Source organism: Electrona antarctica (assembly GCF_951216825.1).
Source record: "Electrona antarctica genome assembly, chromosome: 9".
NCBI lineage: Eukaryota > Metazoa > Chordata > Actinopteri > Myctophiformes > Myctophidae > Electrona > Electrona antarctica.
The window spans coordinates 9,788,097-9,802,975 of NC_136790.1; the positions used below are offsets into that span (position 1 = coordinate 9,788,097).

General features: G+C 41.5%; 1 protein-coding gene across 3 annotated transcripts in view; it reads left to right on the forward strand.

Moving 5' to 3' along the window:
- The window catches only part of fhit (fragile histidine triad diadenosine triphosphatase), a 397,577-nt gene that overhangs the window by 298,087 nt on the left and 84,611 nt on the right, over positions 1-14,879 (forward strand). For all 3 annotated transcript variants that reach the window (XR_013790805.1, XR_013790806.1, XM_079510118.1), the window contains exons 5-6: positions 4,176-4,321; positions 7,525-7,554. Coding sequence is in view for 1 of the 3 variants with exons in the window: in XM_079510118.1 (XP_079366244.1) it covers positions 4,176-4,321; positions 7,525-7,554 (176 nt within the window). In the remaining 2 variants the exon portion in view is untranslated. The remainder of the gene's footprint in view (positions 1-4,175; positions 4,322-7,524; positions 7,555-14,879) is intronic.

The window sequence follows — 14,879 nt, forward strand, 5'->3', positions numbered from 1 at the left end:
CGGAAGTGCTGCTTCCAACTTCAGAACTGGCCTATGGCTGCTTGCAGAGTTCTGGAGAACTGCTTATCCGATCGCTGCCAAACTCGAAACTGCACTTCTTGCCATGCGTGAAGTTGTTTGAATTAATTGTTCTCGAGCTATGTTACAGACAGACAGACAGACAGATATACAGACAGACAGACAGACAGACAGACAAACAGACAACTGAGCCAAGCAATGGCACAGTAGTTGATCCTTACCACTCTATTGTGAACAGAGAGAGAGAGAGAGAGAGCCTTCTTAGGACCCCCTAGCACCCACAGTGTGCATTAATTTATCTCTGAGTGTAATGGCTCCGAGTTAAATTCACATTCAGGATGTTGTTGTTTAGATTTGAAGCAGTTACATACAACCTAAATACATTTATCTCCGTAATTAATTTAAATTAAGTATTTATTTTAATCAAACAGTCCTAAAATCTTTCTTTCTGAAAAGAATTGCATCTAATCAAGGGGAGAATTTTCTAAGCACAGACCAGATGTCTATATTAATCAAGTAATCAATCAATCAATCAATCAATCAATCAATCACAGACAGGTTTGGCTTATGGTTATCAAGCATGACGATACATTTAGGGGACCATACCAATTTTCTAGTCTTCTGTTGGAAGACACTTTTTATTATGCCTTTCCAATTTTCTTTTCTGAGTTTCTGACACATATATAATTCAAGTTGAGTTTCTGATTGAGTTTCTCTTTTCACCTGAAATGATTACAAATTCCTCTGGCCTTTCCCCTTTGTATCCAATCTATAGTTGATTTTCATACCATATAATTCTCATTGGTGAACATTGGTACAGAAGCCCTGTTATTTTCTCTTTCTTTTCTCTTTCTCTATCAATTACTTGTATGGTACACACATTTAAATCCTGAAGAGACACATTTACAAATTAATCAAAAATGCTCTTTGTGGGTAATTTCAGCACATTGCGAGTACACATTTTGAATTCTATACAAATACAGCGCCGGGCAAAGGGTTGAATGCAAAGTGCATGTCTGCTCCGGAGTGACCACCTGTTAAAGTCACATCATGTGTGGGAAAGGGTTGAATGCAAAGGGTTGAATGCAAAGTGCATGTCTGCACCGGAGGGAGTGACCACCTGTTAAAGTCACATCATGTATGGGAAAGGGTTGAATGCAAAGGGTTGAATGCAAAGTGCATGTCTGCTCCGGAGTGACCACCTGTTAAAGTCACATCATGTATGGGAAAGGGTTGAATGCAAAGGGTTGAATGCAAAGTGCATGTCTGCTCCGGAGTGACCACCTGTTAGAGTCACATCATGTATGGGAAAGGGTTGAATGCAAAGGGTTGAATGCAAAGTGCATGTCTGCTCCGGAGGGAGTGACCACCTGTTAAAGTCACATCATGTATGGGAAAGGGTTGAATGCAAAGGGTTGAATGCAAAGTGCATGTCTGCACCGGAGGGAGTGACCACCTGTTAGAGTCACATCATGTATGGGAAAGGGTTGAATGCAAAGGGTTGAATGCAAAGTGCATGTCTGCTCCGGAGTGACCACCTGTTAAAGTCACATCATGTATGGGAAAGGGTTGAATGCAAAGGGTTGAATGCAAAGTGCATGTCTGCACCGGAGGGAGTGACCACCTGTTAAAGTCACATCATGTATGGGAAAGGGTTGAATGCAAAGGGTTGAATGCAAAGTGCATGTCTGCACCGGAGTGACCACCTGTTAAAGTCACATCATGTATGTCAGAGAGAACATCAAGTCGCGTGTATGGCTGTACGCTTGGTTGGTTCAGCTACGTCCCCTGGTGGAGATATCACCATAGGGATTCTGTTGTCATCTTAGGGAAATAACTCACTCCACATGGACATCAAGCTTATTTCTCAGCGTATTTTAAGGTTCCGTGAACACAGCATCATCCGTAGGCTTATGCTGTGTTCTGTGTTAAAGGTTTGGCTCCACTGTGCATCCCTAGGAATGGACGTTTCTACCACGGAGCAGAAAATCCACCACAATTGCGAGAATTTGCCTTATCGTACAGTGGTTCTCAAAAAGGACCCCCGCATTAATATGTATTTTAGTTGCAGACCCCATCTGATTATTATTTTTTTTTTTTGCCAGAGATGTATGTAGTGCTAACACTATCTGGAAATGAATAGCTTCTGTTAATCAATTAATCATATTCTGATGATACTACACTGTTAGATGATGCAGATGGAAATAACTAGAATCTAATTATTGGATATAAGTAAATATTAATGAGGAATTTGACTTTTCACAGTTTTGTGAGAAACAGAGCCAAATAATGTGCTACAGTTCAGCCTATGTCTACAGCACTTGGTGTACAAATGATAAATGATACATTACATGATGCAGTAGCCGGCGGTAATACTGTAGGTGCTTTAGATCAGTGTTGCCAGATTCTGTGCCAGATTCTGTGAGAGAAACCATGTCTATGAAAACAAGCCTAAAAGTTTCAGTTTAACCACTTTAAACCTACTGTATTGACTCACTATGTGTGTGTGTGTGTGTGTGTGTGTGTGTGTGTGTGTGTGTGTGTGTGTGTGTGTGTGTGTGTGTGTGTGTGTGTGTGTGTGTGTGTGTGTGTGTGTGTGTGTGTGTGTGTGTGTGTGTGTGTGTGTGTGTGTGTGTGCGCGTGTGTGCGTGCACAAATCTTGTATGGTGGGTCCCACAAAATGGGGCACACATACATATTCATTTGGGCGTCCTTGACAAGAAAATGTTTGACAACCACTGGTTTAAACAACATTAGGAAGCAAGGTCAAATAAGCAACTACACTTTAGAAACTTTAAATAACCCCAAAATAAGCAACCCATAACTACCAAGCTACTTTACAGAAAAACACGCCCAACCGCAACATTGCTTGTAATAAGTAGACTTGGCAACAGTGCTTTACATTATGCAGAGTCCTCCTTTTATTCTGTTCTACTCACAGTCCAGCTCGTCAACAAGTGTCTCATACCTCTCTTCTCTCCCCATTGTATCAGATTATCTGTCTTCCTCTGATACTCACACTTTCTCTGTATAATGATGCAGCAGTGGTCTTCAAACTTTTTGTGCCTGTGACACACCAATGGGCGAGTCAAAAAGTATAAAAAATAGCCATGAATCGACATTTTCACAACGTGTTGTGTGTTAGGTACAGTATGCAGAGTCAGTGCCTTTATGCTCTTATAGTCATAACCCATGTCCTCAACAAGTGTCTCATATACCCCTTTGGATGTTGAATCAGATTATCTCCCTCTATCTCCTGCCTTCTCTTCACTTCACACTTTCTCTATCTAGAATAGAGCAGTGGTTCTCTTTTTGTGCCCATGCAGGTCACCAATGAAAATGTAAAAAAGAAAGAGAGAAAAAAAAGGCACGGGACACCTGTGTTCATGTGACCCATGTGTCAAATTGGCTATTTTCGCCTTATGAAAATTTGTGGAGAAAAATAAATAAATGTAGCTACATTTTTAATGTTTGCCAAGATTACATGACCAAAATGGGGATGCCAGCTTGAAAGTGGTTAAAGTATATTTCTTGAGGGTATATGATTTGTTTCTGTATGGGAGATGATTTTAAAAGTAATTCTATAACGTTCTGTTTAGTTAATAAATGTGTGGTTGTCACAAAATCCACTGGTGCATGGGAACCATGCAGTGTCAAGAACCACACATTCACTATGTCTGACCCTTGTATTCCACACATGTGGATGTTTTAATGCTGATGTTATTGTAGCTTCTGGGGAATAACAGTCACTAACTTGTTTTCTGTTGACGTTTGGATTAGTTTTTATGTATCATCAGATACAGATCGCCCTATGAAATAGTTTATTTTCAGATTTTCTTTTAGAAACATCATCCGTGTTTGTTTACATGCATGCTAGTAGCGCTCATTTTATTTGGTTAGCAACCGGGTTAGCGATAGCCACATGATTGACAACGACGTCATCTGCTTTCCTACTATATTGATTGGTTGGTGTGAAGTTTGAACCAATAAGCGAAGACTGCCTCTTTGGCAACGCCCATCCCAGAAACGGCTGCCGTGGGGGGGGCTTTCAGCCTGAATAATGAAGTGACTCCAAATGAGTGTCAGGCTACATATTATACCTGTGATTTCTACTGTATATACAATCATCTGATATGTCCTTAATAAGAATGGCTTAGATGTGCTGGTGTGCCCGCTGAGGCAGGTGGAGCGCTTCAGAGACCTTCATCCAAACGAGGTGGCAGACCTGTTCAGCACCACACAGAGAGTGGCCGATCTAGTGGAGAAGTACTTCAACGCTACCTCGCTCACCATCGCCATACAGGTAACTCACTGCACTCCCACAGTGGCCAGTCACGTTGTTACAGTATGGTTGGTAGGCGTAGGCTACGTGCATTAAGCAGCTACAGTACACCACACCATGACACTGAATTGAGCTTTCCTATTGCAATGTGAGATCTTGTGGTGCATAGAAATATGCATATTGTATAAAATATACCCCCTTGCGTACACACGCACGCATGCACACAAGCACACACACACACATACACACACACTTGGGCTAGCACGTCCCTCAAAAATAAAACAACTTTACGCATGAGATGCATTGTGGAGACATAGAAACTGAGCTAAGATTTGCCCAAGAAGGGCTGTGCAGCCTCTCACATTGAAGGGCTGTGCAGCCTCTCACATTGAAGGGCTGTGCAGCCTCTCACATTGAAGGACTGTGCAGCCTCTCACATTGAAGGGCTGTGCAGCCTCTCACATTGAAGGGCTGTGCAGCCTCTCACATTGAAGGGCCGTGCAGCCTCTCACATTGAAGGACTGTGCAGCCTCTCACATTGAAGGGCTGTGCAGCCTCTCACATTGAAGGGCTGTGCAGCCTCTCACATTGAAGGGCCGTGCAGCCTCTCACATTAAAGGGCTGTGCAGACTCTCACATTGAAGGGCCGTGCAGCCTCTCACATTGAAGGGCTGTGCAGCCTCTCACATTGCTGCTGCTAACATTGCTTCTATTTTCTGTGTCTAGATCTGGTTTAGAGCCAACCTACTATATCCACACTATCAACTAAAAAACAGCGCTCGTCTCAAATCTGTAATTAAAAAGTTTTTAAAAAGTTGAAAGTTGAAGAATTTAGATGTCGCTTGGCTGCTCCCTTGACTTGTTCCTGAAACAAACTCTTTTGAGAATGAACCGCTCGTGCTCGTCTGCGTTTGGGTTCTACTCCTCATGTGTGTAACAACAAGTTAGTAAGTGGCCATGGTGTAAGCAGGGTATTCCACTCTGAGCCATGTGTTTATTGAACAAGACGGGCTCTAATAACGGCGTGGCTCCCATGTGAAAAGGTGTGGGTACTTCCTAGGCATACTGTGACAAGATGGGATGCAAGGAATGGAGGTTGTGCAGTGGAGTCTGAGGAGGTGAATTTTCAGACTCAGAAAATGGGGAGCGAATCTGCAGTCATGACTGTGACGGGGGGCATTAGTCCACAGCCGGGGATCCAGGAGGGAGGAGAGTCTAGGACGCATGGAGCTTCTTTGACCAGGGTATTTTATCCCTAGGCTAATCAATGCAAGCGGTGGGTTATACAGTAGCTGACCAGTCAGCTAAAGTGGCAAGGCAGGCTCAACTGTCACAAGTGACCTTTTGCACTCTGAGGTCTAGGGCTTTGTCTGTGGAGTTCAGCTAGATTAGACTAAGTCACAGGAGTTTATCTAGGTGCAAAAGGCCCCAAACAGAAAGCAGCTATCTTTTTTTTATGATTTGTACTTTATTCATTTTCTTTTGTATATGAAACATTGACATAGACATAGACAAAACACAACGAAATAAATGCATAACAAAACAAACACATAACAAAACAAAACAAAACAATATAACAGAGATGCACAGAAAAATCCCGCAGTCCACCCCAGCCCCAATTCCAGACATATTCCTTCAGTGTATTTTTCTAAAGTTGCAGCCCGTTCAGAGCTCACTCAGAGCCAGAAACGAATCAGAGTCCTGATACGTGCATATGGTAAAAGCCCCATGTTAAGTCATAGTCGTCCATCCTATTGAGCAGCCTGTAGAAAGCAGCTATCTTCAACGGTCACAGAATGCACGCAAGCAACACAGCTTCCATGTATACAGTATATATATATATATATATATATATATATATTTTTTTTTTGTGGCTTTCGCCTTTATTTTTTATAGAGGGACAGACAGTAGGCTGACAGGAAATGGGGAGAGAGATTGGGGGAAGACATGCAGCCATGTCCGTTGGGATCGGAAGTCGAACCGGCGGCACACGGCCAGACTGGACTTCCATATTTTGACATTTCAAGTCTGTGACGTAACCCAAGACAAACAACGTGTCACATTACAATGTGACAATTGACAAGTGACAATTGACATCTGTTAACAATGTGATTGCGAGTGGGACGTTAGGCAAATTCAATACACTTTTACATTATGACTCAAGTCACTATCTACTCAATATCAATGTTTCAATCATAGTGTTGAGACAAAATAAATAATACATTATTTTATAAATGTTAGAGAAGTACAACTACCTTTTACCAAAACAGTTAAACCACATACAGTATGTGAGGTGATGGGCAAGAATATTATCTCTCCTGGCCTATAAGAAGAAGCCATGCTAACTACAGGCCTATACCTTCTTCACTCCCTGACTTTGACAAGTCTCATCATGTTGATTGGGCCTTCTGTGCAGAACCAGTGATATATATGCTAATATCAAAGTAGCACCTTGCTAGACTGCAGCCTCATCATCAGAGAAAATCGTTTCACAGGTACAGGATATGAAGGAAAAAAAAGCAGGGAGCAATCTTTAGCTAGATATCATTTTGTTTGACTTGGGAGGAGGCGAGGCCGAGACGTGATGATGTGAGATTAGTTGTGACAGCTCATGGGCTAGAGTGCTGGAAGATGGGCCACAGCATTAAAGGAGGGACAGATCTCTGCAGTGTGCTCCATGGTGACAATTAAATAAAATCACACAAATACCAACCACGCTTGGGAACTGTGAAAAAAATGATTTAGCCTCTACTTTCCTTTTTTATTTACAAGATAATCTACGTCATCTAAGAGTGAGAACCAGTCACTCAAACTCAGTGGAAGTAATGAGGTCTTCGTGTTCACGTGTGACAGTTATTATTGCAATTATTGTTCGTTTTGTTCAACACCAATGTGTGATGCATTATTAGAGTGGTGCACGTTGCTATCATCAGCTTCTGTCACTGAAGAAAATAGTGTAATAATCTAATCAAATGTAATCACACCTAACGTGACACTTGTGGAACACATGATAAGTTCTTACTTACTGTCAGCGATTGCGAGCATGGGCGTTATTGTTTTAAACCTGCCATTCCCTTACCATGACAGGGAGTGAATATACCATAACATACCATATGTGGTGTGGCGAGGGGTGGGGGAGTTAATCTCAAATCGGTCTGAATTATTAATTGAAATATTTCTGGATTCCCAACTCTTCCTAATGATCTCTTTTCTGTTCCCACCAGGATGGCCCCGAAGCCGGACAAACCGTGAAGGTGAGAAGTTAATAATTCACCGCCTTTAATCCATTGAGACCTGGAACGCATCCATGTCACGTTAGCGTTTAACCACATTAACCATTAACCCATTTTGGGGCGGGAACCCGTTTTGGTGTTTTAAACATTGTTATAATTTAGCTATTGAAAAATAGCAGATCTACAAGCTCGCGCTATGAGTGGCGCGCTATGAACTTGTAGGTCTGCTATTTTTGAAAAATCGTTAAAATGTGCCTCAAATCTTTCCGAAAATTGTCATGATTTAGAAAACGTTTTTTTTTAAATTTCGACGTCAGGCCTGAATGGGTTAAATATGTCATGAGGCCTCGGCGACAGTTATACACTATTAAATAATCATTGTATTTCATTTGTGGCCGCTAAACTCTTGGCACGGCTGAATTATTTAGACATCATTTTTTAAAAAGGCTTTGTCTATAATCTTTTGGAGGGGAGGATGTTAGGTGACGTCAGTGGAGATTCATCGGTGTTGAGAAGGGAGGTCAATGGGTAAGGTCTCACATCGCTATGTCCTTCGCCAGTAACTCTAAGCTGACTTTGCCCGTGCCTAACTTTCTTCGCTAACTAGCCTACTTTAAGATGTCCTTGTGTTATTTTTAGTATGAAGTAGACATTGTGCATCATCATTACATATTATGTATTCATACACTGCAGTGCAAAACAAAGTGAAATGAAATGAATCTATTTCTGAATTTGAAAATCGGAAAGAGCATGCAGTATATTAGCTTAACTATTAGAGAATATATTGATTTTTTTTTATTGTAGAGTACAGGAGGACAGCGGCAACGCACGCACGCACGCACGCACGCACGCACGCACGCACGCACGCACGCACGCACACACAAAACCCTTTGTTTCACTGTGCACTCCACTGCAATGTGTTGTGGTCTTACTATTTCCCTGTCCCCCTTTTCGTTGCTAATTATTACAATCATCATTGATTGCCATCAATTTTCCAAAATATTAAGTTCATGTTGCTGCATATGGTGTGCTTTCTTAATTATACAGATACGGCTGTCATTATGGGAGACGTGACGTGAAAAGGAATGTTGAAATGACATTTTAACCTGAGCAGATTACAGAGAATTTGGGGAGCTGGAAAGGCTCTATAGGCTTAAATTCCTAATACAATTTAGCTGAACCAGACCACATAAAATTAATCCTTGACATTTGTTTTTGAGGATAATTTGTCATGCATTTTCTTAGGAAAGGGAGTGTAAAGAGAATTGGATAAAAGAATAAAATAAAAACTCAATGGTGTCTGCTCACAGCAGTAGTTACGCTTAACTAATTACACTAGACACTGTGTGCAGGTTATCCACTTTCATCTTTATCATGGACTTGTTGAGTCACCACGATTCTCCAAAAAAAGATGTGCTGATGAAATATGATCAACAAACTACATACAGTATAATATTAAAGGACCACTTCACCACTTTTCAACCTACAGTATCTTCATATAATACTGTAGGTCCTCTCTAATAGTCATGATAAAATGGCACCGTTTTTGTTTCGACTAAGTCTGTGTCTCATAGGAGGGCTGTGGGCAGTTCAGAAACCGTCCACCAGTGACATCATCGTTAGACAGATGTTTAGATTTGTATTATCGTGAGAACGATAGCTTCCATTTTTGCATTGCAACTTTTCAGGACTAGAAAGCCTGCAGTTTCTATTAGCTTGGATTCCCCATCGATGATGTCACAGGTGGACGGGTTTCTGAACTGCCCACAGCCCTCCTATGAGACACAGACTGAGTAGACGTATACGTACTGTAGGCCATTGACCTACATTTATTAGGGTTCATGTGGTTAAAAGGTTGAAAGTAATGGCCTCATTGAGTAAATGAAGGAAGTGATTACTTACCATTTGTATCAAGGGTGCGAGTATTTCTGTAGGGAAGTGGTAAGTGAACAACTGTGTTCCAACAAAACTTACAGTAATCATGAGAGGTGTTTGGGAGGGTAATTTGGACACTCTTATTGTCTACAAACTAATCACAAATGTTTTCCCAATTTAAATAGGTCATACTTTAACCCACCAATGAGAGGCTCTTAAATTTGCTATAACACTGGTGAGTTAATGAAGACTAGTATAACCCATATAATTCACTTACGCACACGCACACACACGCACACACACACACACACACCGAATCATACACTTGGGATCTCTTATCTAAATAGGGAACTTTCAGCAGGTAAAGTTAATTACACTTGAACTCAGTAAATGTCAAACAGCCAGACACAAGTTGGAGGCTGTGCTCAGTTGGGGGTAGACCTTAAAACAGAGGTCCGCCTGTCATCATTCATTTGCTGTTGCTCTAACACAAAAGGTTAGCTTTTGAAACCATAATCGCTATTTTGCAGCTGGTGTTGAGGCCACTCTGGTGGTGGCCTCACACAGTTAAACAAGACTGGGTCAACATCTATAGTATCATGGCTGGGTTGTGTATGAAATCCCGGCGGGCTTTTAATTTGAAAGGGTGGATACAGGAAGCAGCTACACGTGGCTAGTGGGGCCAGTGGTGTAACTTCATCAGTCAGAGATGTTCAGGTTTTTCCCCCGTAGAGATTTAGTTGAATCTGGCAGTTTAATAGATCATGCAGCAGGACTGGAACCAAGGGTTGGAAATGCAGCATGTTTTCGACCAAACTACAAGTGCAGTGAATAACAAGAGAACTAATCAAAGAGATACAATATTATTAATACAGGAGTGTGCAGTCCCTTCCTTGGAAGGTTTTTCTCTTTTTGATGTCCATGCCTGCTAACTAGACTTGCACCTCCCACGGGTCTTTTTGGATGTGCAGGAGTCCCTTTTTATATATATATATATATAATTTTTTAAAAATTTAAAAATTTGTTTTTGACAATGACATCAAATCAAATCTGAAATCTCTTCCTAATAACAATGTCCTATTCTTGAAATGCCCCGACATCAACAATGCACCAGCGGTATTTTATTCCAAGTATGAAAGACATACTGTAGATGCTCAAGGCTTTAAATGGTCAGAATACAGCTAATGGGAACCTGCATGGTGTACATGGCAGCAGGGTGGCCTTCTATGTAAACAACAGTTCAGTAGCAGCTGTGAAAAGCCTTTCCCATAAGCCTAATTATCAGGTTGTTGAGAATTAAGGGCTTTGTTTTGTTTAGACCCTGGTTGCAATTTTCTTATTTTCTTTGCACCATTTCTTCTTTCCGGACTTATTAATTTCTAGTAGAAAACACTATGAGACACAAGGGTATATCAACAAAACAAAAGTATTGAGCCAAAAAGCATGTTCAAATTACCCTCCCAAACACCTCATGCTGTCCACATTCAAATACGTGTTTTTGAAAGTCACCAGTTGTTGTTTTTTATTTTATTTGTTTGCCATTTTGCCTGGATACTTTCTAAATGAGCAGTGTACTGCCAAAACATTAATTCCAAATGATAAAAGGGAGACATCACACGTAATGATATTATGGATTCTTGTTTGTCACACAAACAAAAACAAAACTATTATCATAGCACTGGTGCGCCAAACAGACATTTATTTCTTATTTATTTTTTCCCATTTCCACAACATGTTTCTCATTTAAAGATTGTTTTGAGATTAAATAACTTTCATCTGCCAATACAAACAAGGTCAACCTGCAATACGTTCCAGCTTGACTTCAATTAAATTCCTACCGGCAGGTTGGTCATATTTTAGCATTATCAGCCAGTCTGAATAATTCCCACAGAGCCCTTCACAATGAAGGGCTCCACATCTCTGGTATACAGCATGGAAGCACACTATGGAGGTACTGCAGCAAAGGCAGTAATAGAGAAGACATTATTCCCTACTGTTCTTTAACGCAGTGAAATAATCTACATATTTTATCAAGTAATTCCGAATGCGTGGCAACTCTTGATTTGAGGGACCTGTCTGGTCTTTTTATGAAAACAGATTATCCAGCCCGCGTAGCACACCTGCTACAGTGTGAGGCAAACCCCATCTATCAAGTGTGTTATTGCAATCAGGTGCGGGCGCACTGGCAATAAAAATGGTCCTTTGATTGAATAAGAGAGAGGCAAGTCTATGGAGGCAAATGCACTCTTATAAACTCACTGCCTGGAGTCTCACGGCGACGGAAGACAAATCCATGTATTAGAATGATGGAATTGGAGTTTATTTTTGTCTTATGGAAAATCTGGCATGATTATAGTGATTCATCATCAGAGGGGCTGTTTGGATTGTGCTAGTTTAGCCTGGAAGCTAGCTTGGTTCGTATACAGCCTGCATTGTTATATAAAGATGGGATAATGTACACAATAATCTATATTATGTTAAATAGATAAATCCATGGAGATTGAGCTTTAGCCAATTGTCATATCGTCATATAGGTGGTGTTTTCCCTCATTGTAAGTACTATGTGACCTGCTGTGAAAGTATTAGTCCGATGTCAGTGTAAGCTCCCTTGAGATTCACAAACAACATTATTTTATAGTAGCTACTCGGTAGAGGTGAGGTCTCGAAGCAAGCGACTTGGACTCAAATGAACTCCAATATAATAGTCCCGCTAGTGACCCCTTGGCCAGACCAGACCAAAGTGGCTATAATAAATCGTCATTACATTCCTAAGAGCCACAAAAGCTTTAAAAGTGAAATAAACATAACAAACCCCAATTACAACTCTACAAAGGCCATTTAAAACGTAAAACAAGCAGACAATTTGACCTGAGGGTGTCACTAGAGGTTATGGGGTCCCTCAAGGGGTCCACCCATAATTCCACTGTGAAGGGCCACTGTTTCGACAGGCCAGTGTTCCGACGGCCCGGTCCTAATAACCATAATAGATGCTTAAATGCACTTCCAGCATGGACAGCTGTAGAATACAGATTAAACAATTCACTCACACTAAATTAACTAAACAATAGGCTGTTCAATAACACTGACTTATGGGAAAAAAGATGGCTAAACGGGTGGAGTTAGTTTGGCAGATAGTTTGAGGATCCAATGGAGTTGGGAGGTTTTCGCCGAAGCACTTTTTAATACTTTCCATTGGTTCGATATTTATTTTAACCAACAGGGTGTTCAATAGCTTTGATTATGAAAAAACAAAATCAAAAACCTCAAAAATTGAGTTAGGTGGTTTCTTCTGGACAGCAACGAATATGGATGATATTTTTTTACTGTAGGTCATATTCATGTAATTATTGACCAATCACAAATCTTCACTTTGATACAGCATCCGACCCACAAACTGCCTCCATCGCCTGTGCAGTGGAATTGGCTCCTTGGAGGAAAACTGCCATGCACTGCAGTGATGTGAACGGTGGAATTCTCTGGTGTATGATATAGTTAGGGCAATCGCACTGTGGGTGAACTAGTGCCCAGAGCAAGCTGGAGGCCTACAGGCAGCTTAATGGATGCCTGCTATTTAAAAGTGGATGTCAACAAATTGGAGGATATTTATAAAACTCAATGTCAGGAACTTTACAGACTAGTGTATTATGTACAGTATATTATGTTCTTCTGTAGAACATAGATCATATATATATATATATATATAGAGAGAGAGAGAGAGAGAGAGAGAGAGAGAGAGAGAGAGAGAGAGCTATATATATATATAGCATGTGAGCTTGTAGATATTCTCGCTATAGATTTGGTGTAGAGGGAAAAAAGGAGGGGAGGTACAGTACACCCCTGGGAGACACGGTCAACTGGTACAGTATGAATTGATGTTGACATTCTAACTCACTCACATTCATACACAATTCATTCCCTTCATTTTCTCCGTTGTGAAGACACGTTTTGTTTTGGCGGGCTCAGCACTGCTCAATGGATATGCATGTAGGGAAACGACATACATTTTTTATAGCCTTTTCTTTTCAGTACAATGCCTTTGCATCTCAGTGCATCTGTAAATAAACAAGCGCATGAGTTATGAATCCGGCCTGAAGCCCTCATATTTGCTGTTGCGGTACGGAGCAGCTTAACGATAGACGTGAACCCCTTTAGCAGCTGACTAATTTCCCCATAGAGTTCAATAGGAAAGTGAAGGAAAACAATGAAAACTGAACCCATCAAAACAAGACACCATAGATTTCCATGTGGATTGTTGAAAAGAATCACTGCGCTTTCTGCAGGCTGTGCGCTTGCCAAAGCAAGGCATTGTGGGAACTCTCCTCCCTTTTCCTTTCTTTCCTCGGTTAGCTAATTAGAGATCCCTGCTTGAAGCCACTAACGCTTCTGTACCCCTTCTCTTTAATGGAGAACACAGCTGTTTATGACAAACTATATTTGTCTGTCTTTCTCACAACATTTTACGTGAGCTATGAATTGCTATGGCAGCCATTTTGTCATTTGTCTCCGCATGTCACCGCAGCTAATTAATGGACATCTGTTTTGATTATTTGCGGGGGAAACGGTGCAGTGCACATATCACAGTGTCACACAGGTATCCTCTGTGCACATTAAGCAAATATGCCAACTTCTCATGACGCCTCTATGTATCACTGGAGATGACAGGAGGCGAGAGCCCGGCTTTCCATAACGGACGTTCTGTGTGACTATGCATAATTTCGGAGCGGTGAACAGTGACCAATTATTGACGGAAAATAAAGCCCAGGGTGTCCATCCAGAGCCTGATTGAAGGGCGGCATATAGAACGCTGACATTGAACCATGACCTGAGCATCTGCATACCGTGTGTGTGTGTGCGTGCGTGCGTGCGTGCGTGCGTGCGTGCGTGCGTGCGTGCGTGCGTGCGTGCGTGCGTGCGTGCGTGCGTGCGTGCGTGCGTGCGTGCGTGCGTGCGTGCGTGCGTGCGTGCGTGCGTGCGTGCGTGCGTGCGTGCGTAATATGACATGCTGATGGAACAGAACAGATACACAGATAGTCTAGGTCACTGGTTCCCAAACAGCGGGTCGGGACCCATTTGTGGGTCGCGAGCACATTTTTATGGGTCCCTTTAATTTGTGGTTTCCTGCATTTTGTTTTAGTTAGTTTTTATTTCAAAACATTAAAAAAAAAACATTCCCAAAAAAAGCAAAAAATGAATAAATCATAAATTAGAAAATAAATTCCATAAATTGGACAACAAATGTTTAAGAGGACACTATAGCTCCCGGGCAAACGTCTGATTTCTTTTTTTTGGGGGTCTTGAACTACTGTTTTCGGTGGGACTATGGTTCCACAGAGCAGCCATTCGTCAATGCCCACTCCCAGATCCAGACAAACGACGCATGTCTCATGAGGACTTTAATTGATTTTTTTTGTGTGTAAATCTTCCACATGCACACCTTTTGCTTTCGCACGCACGCACACACGCACGCACGC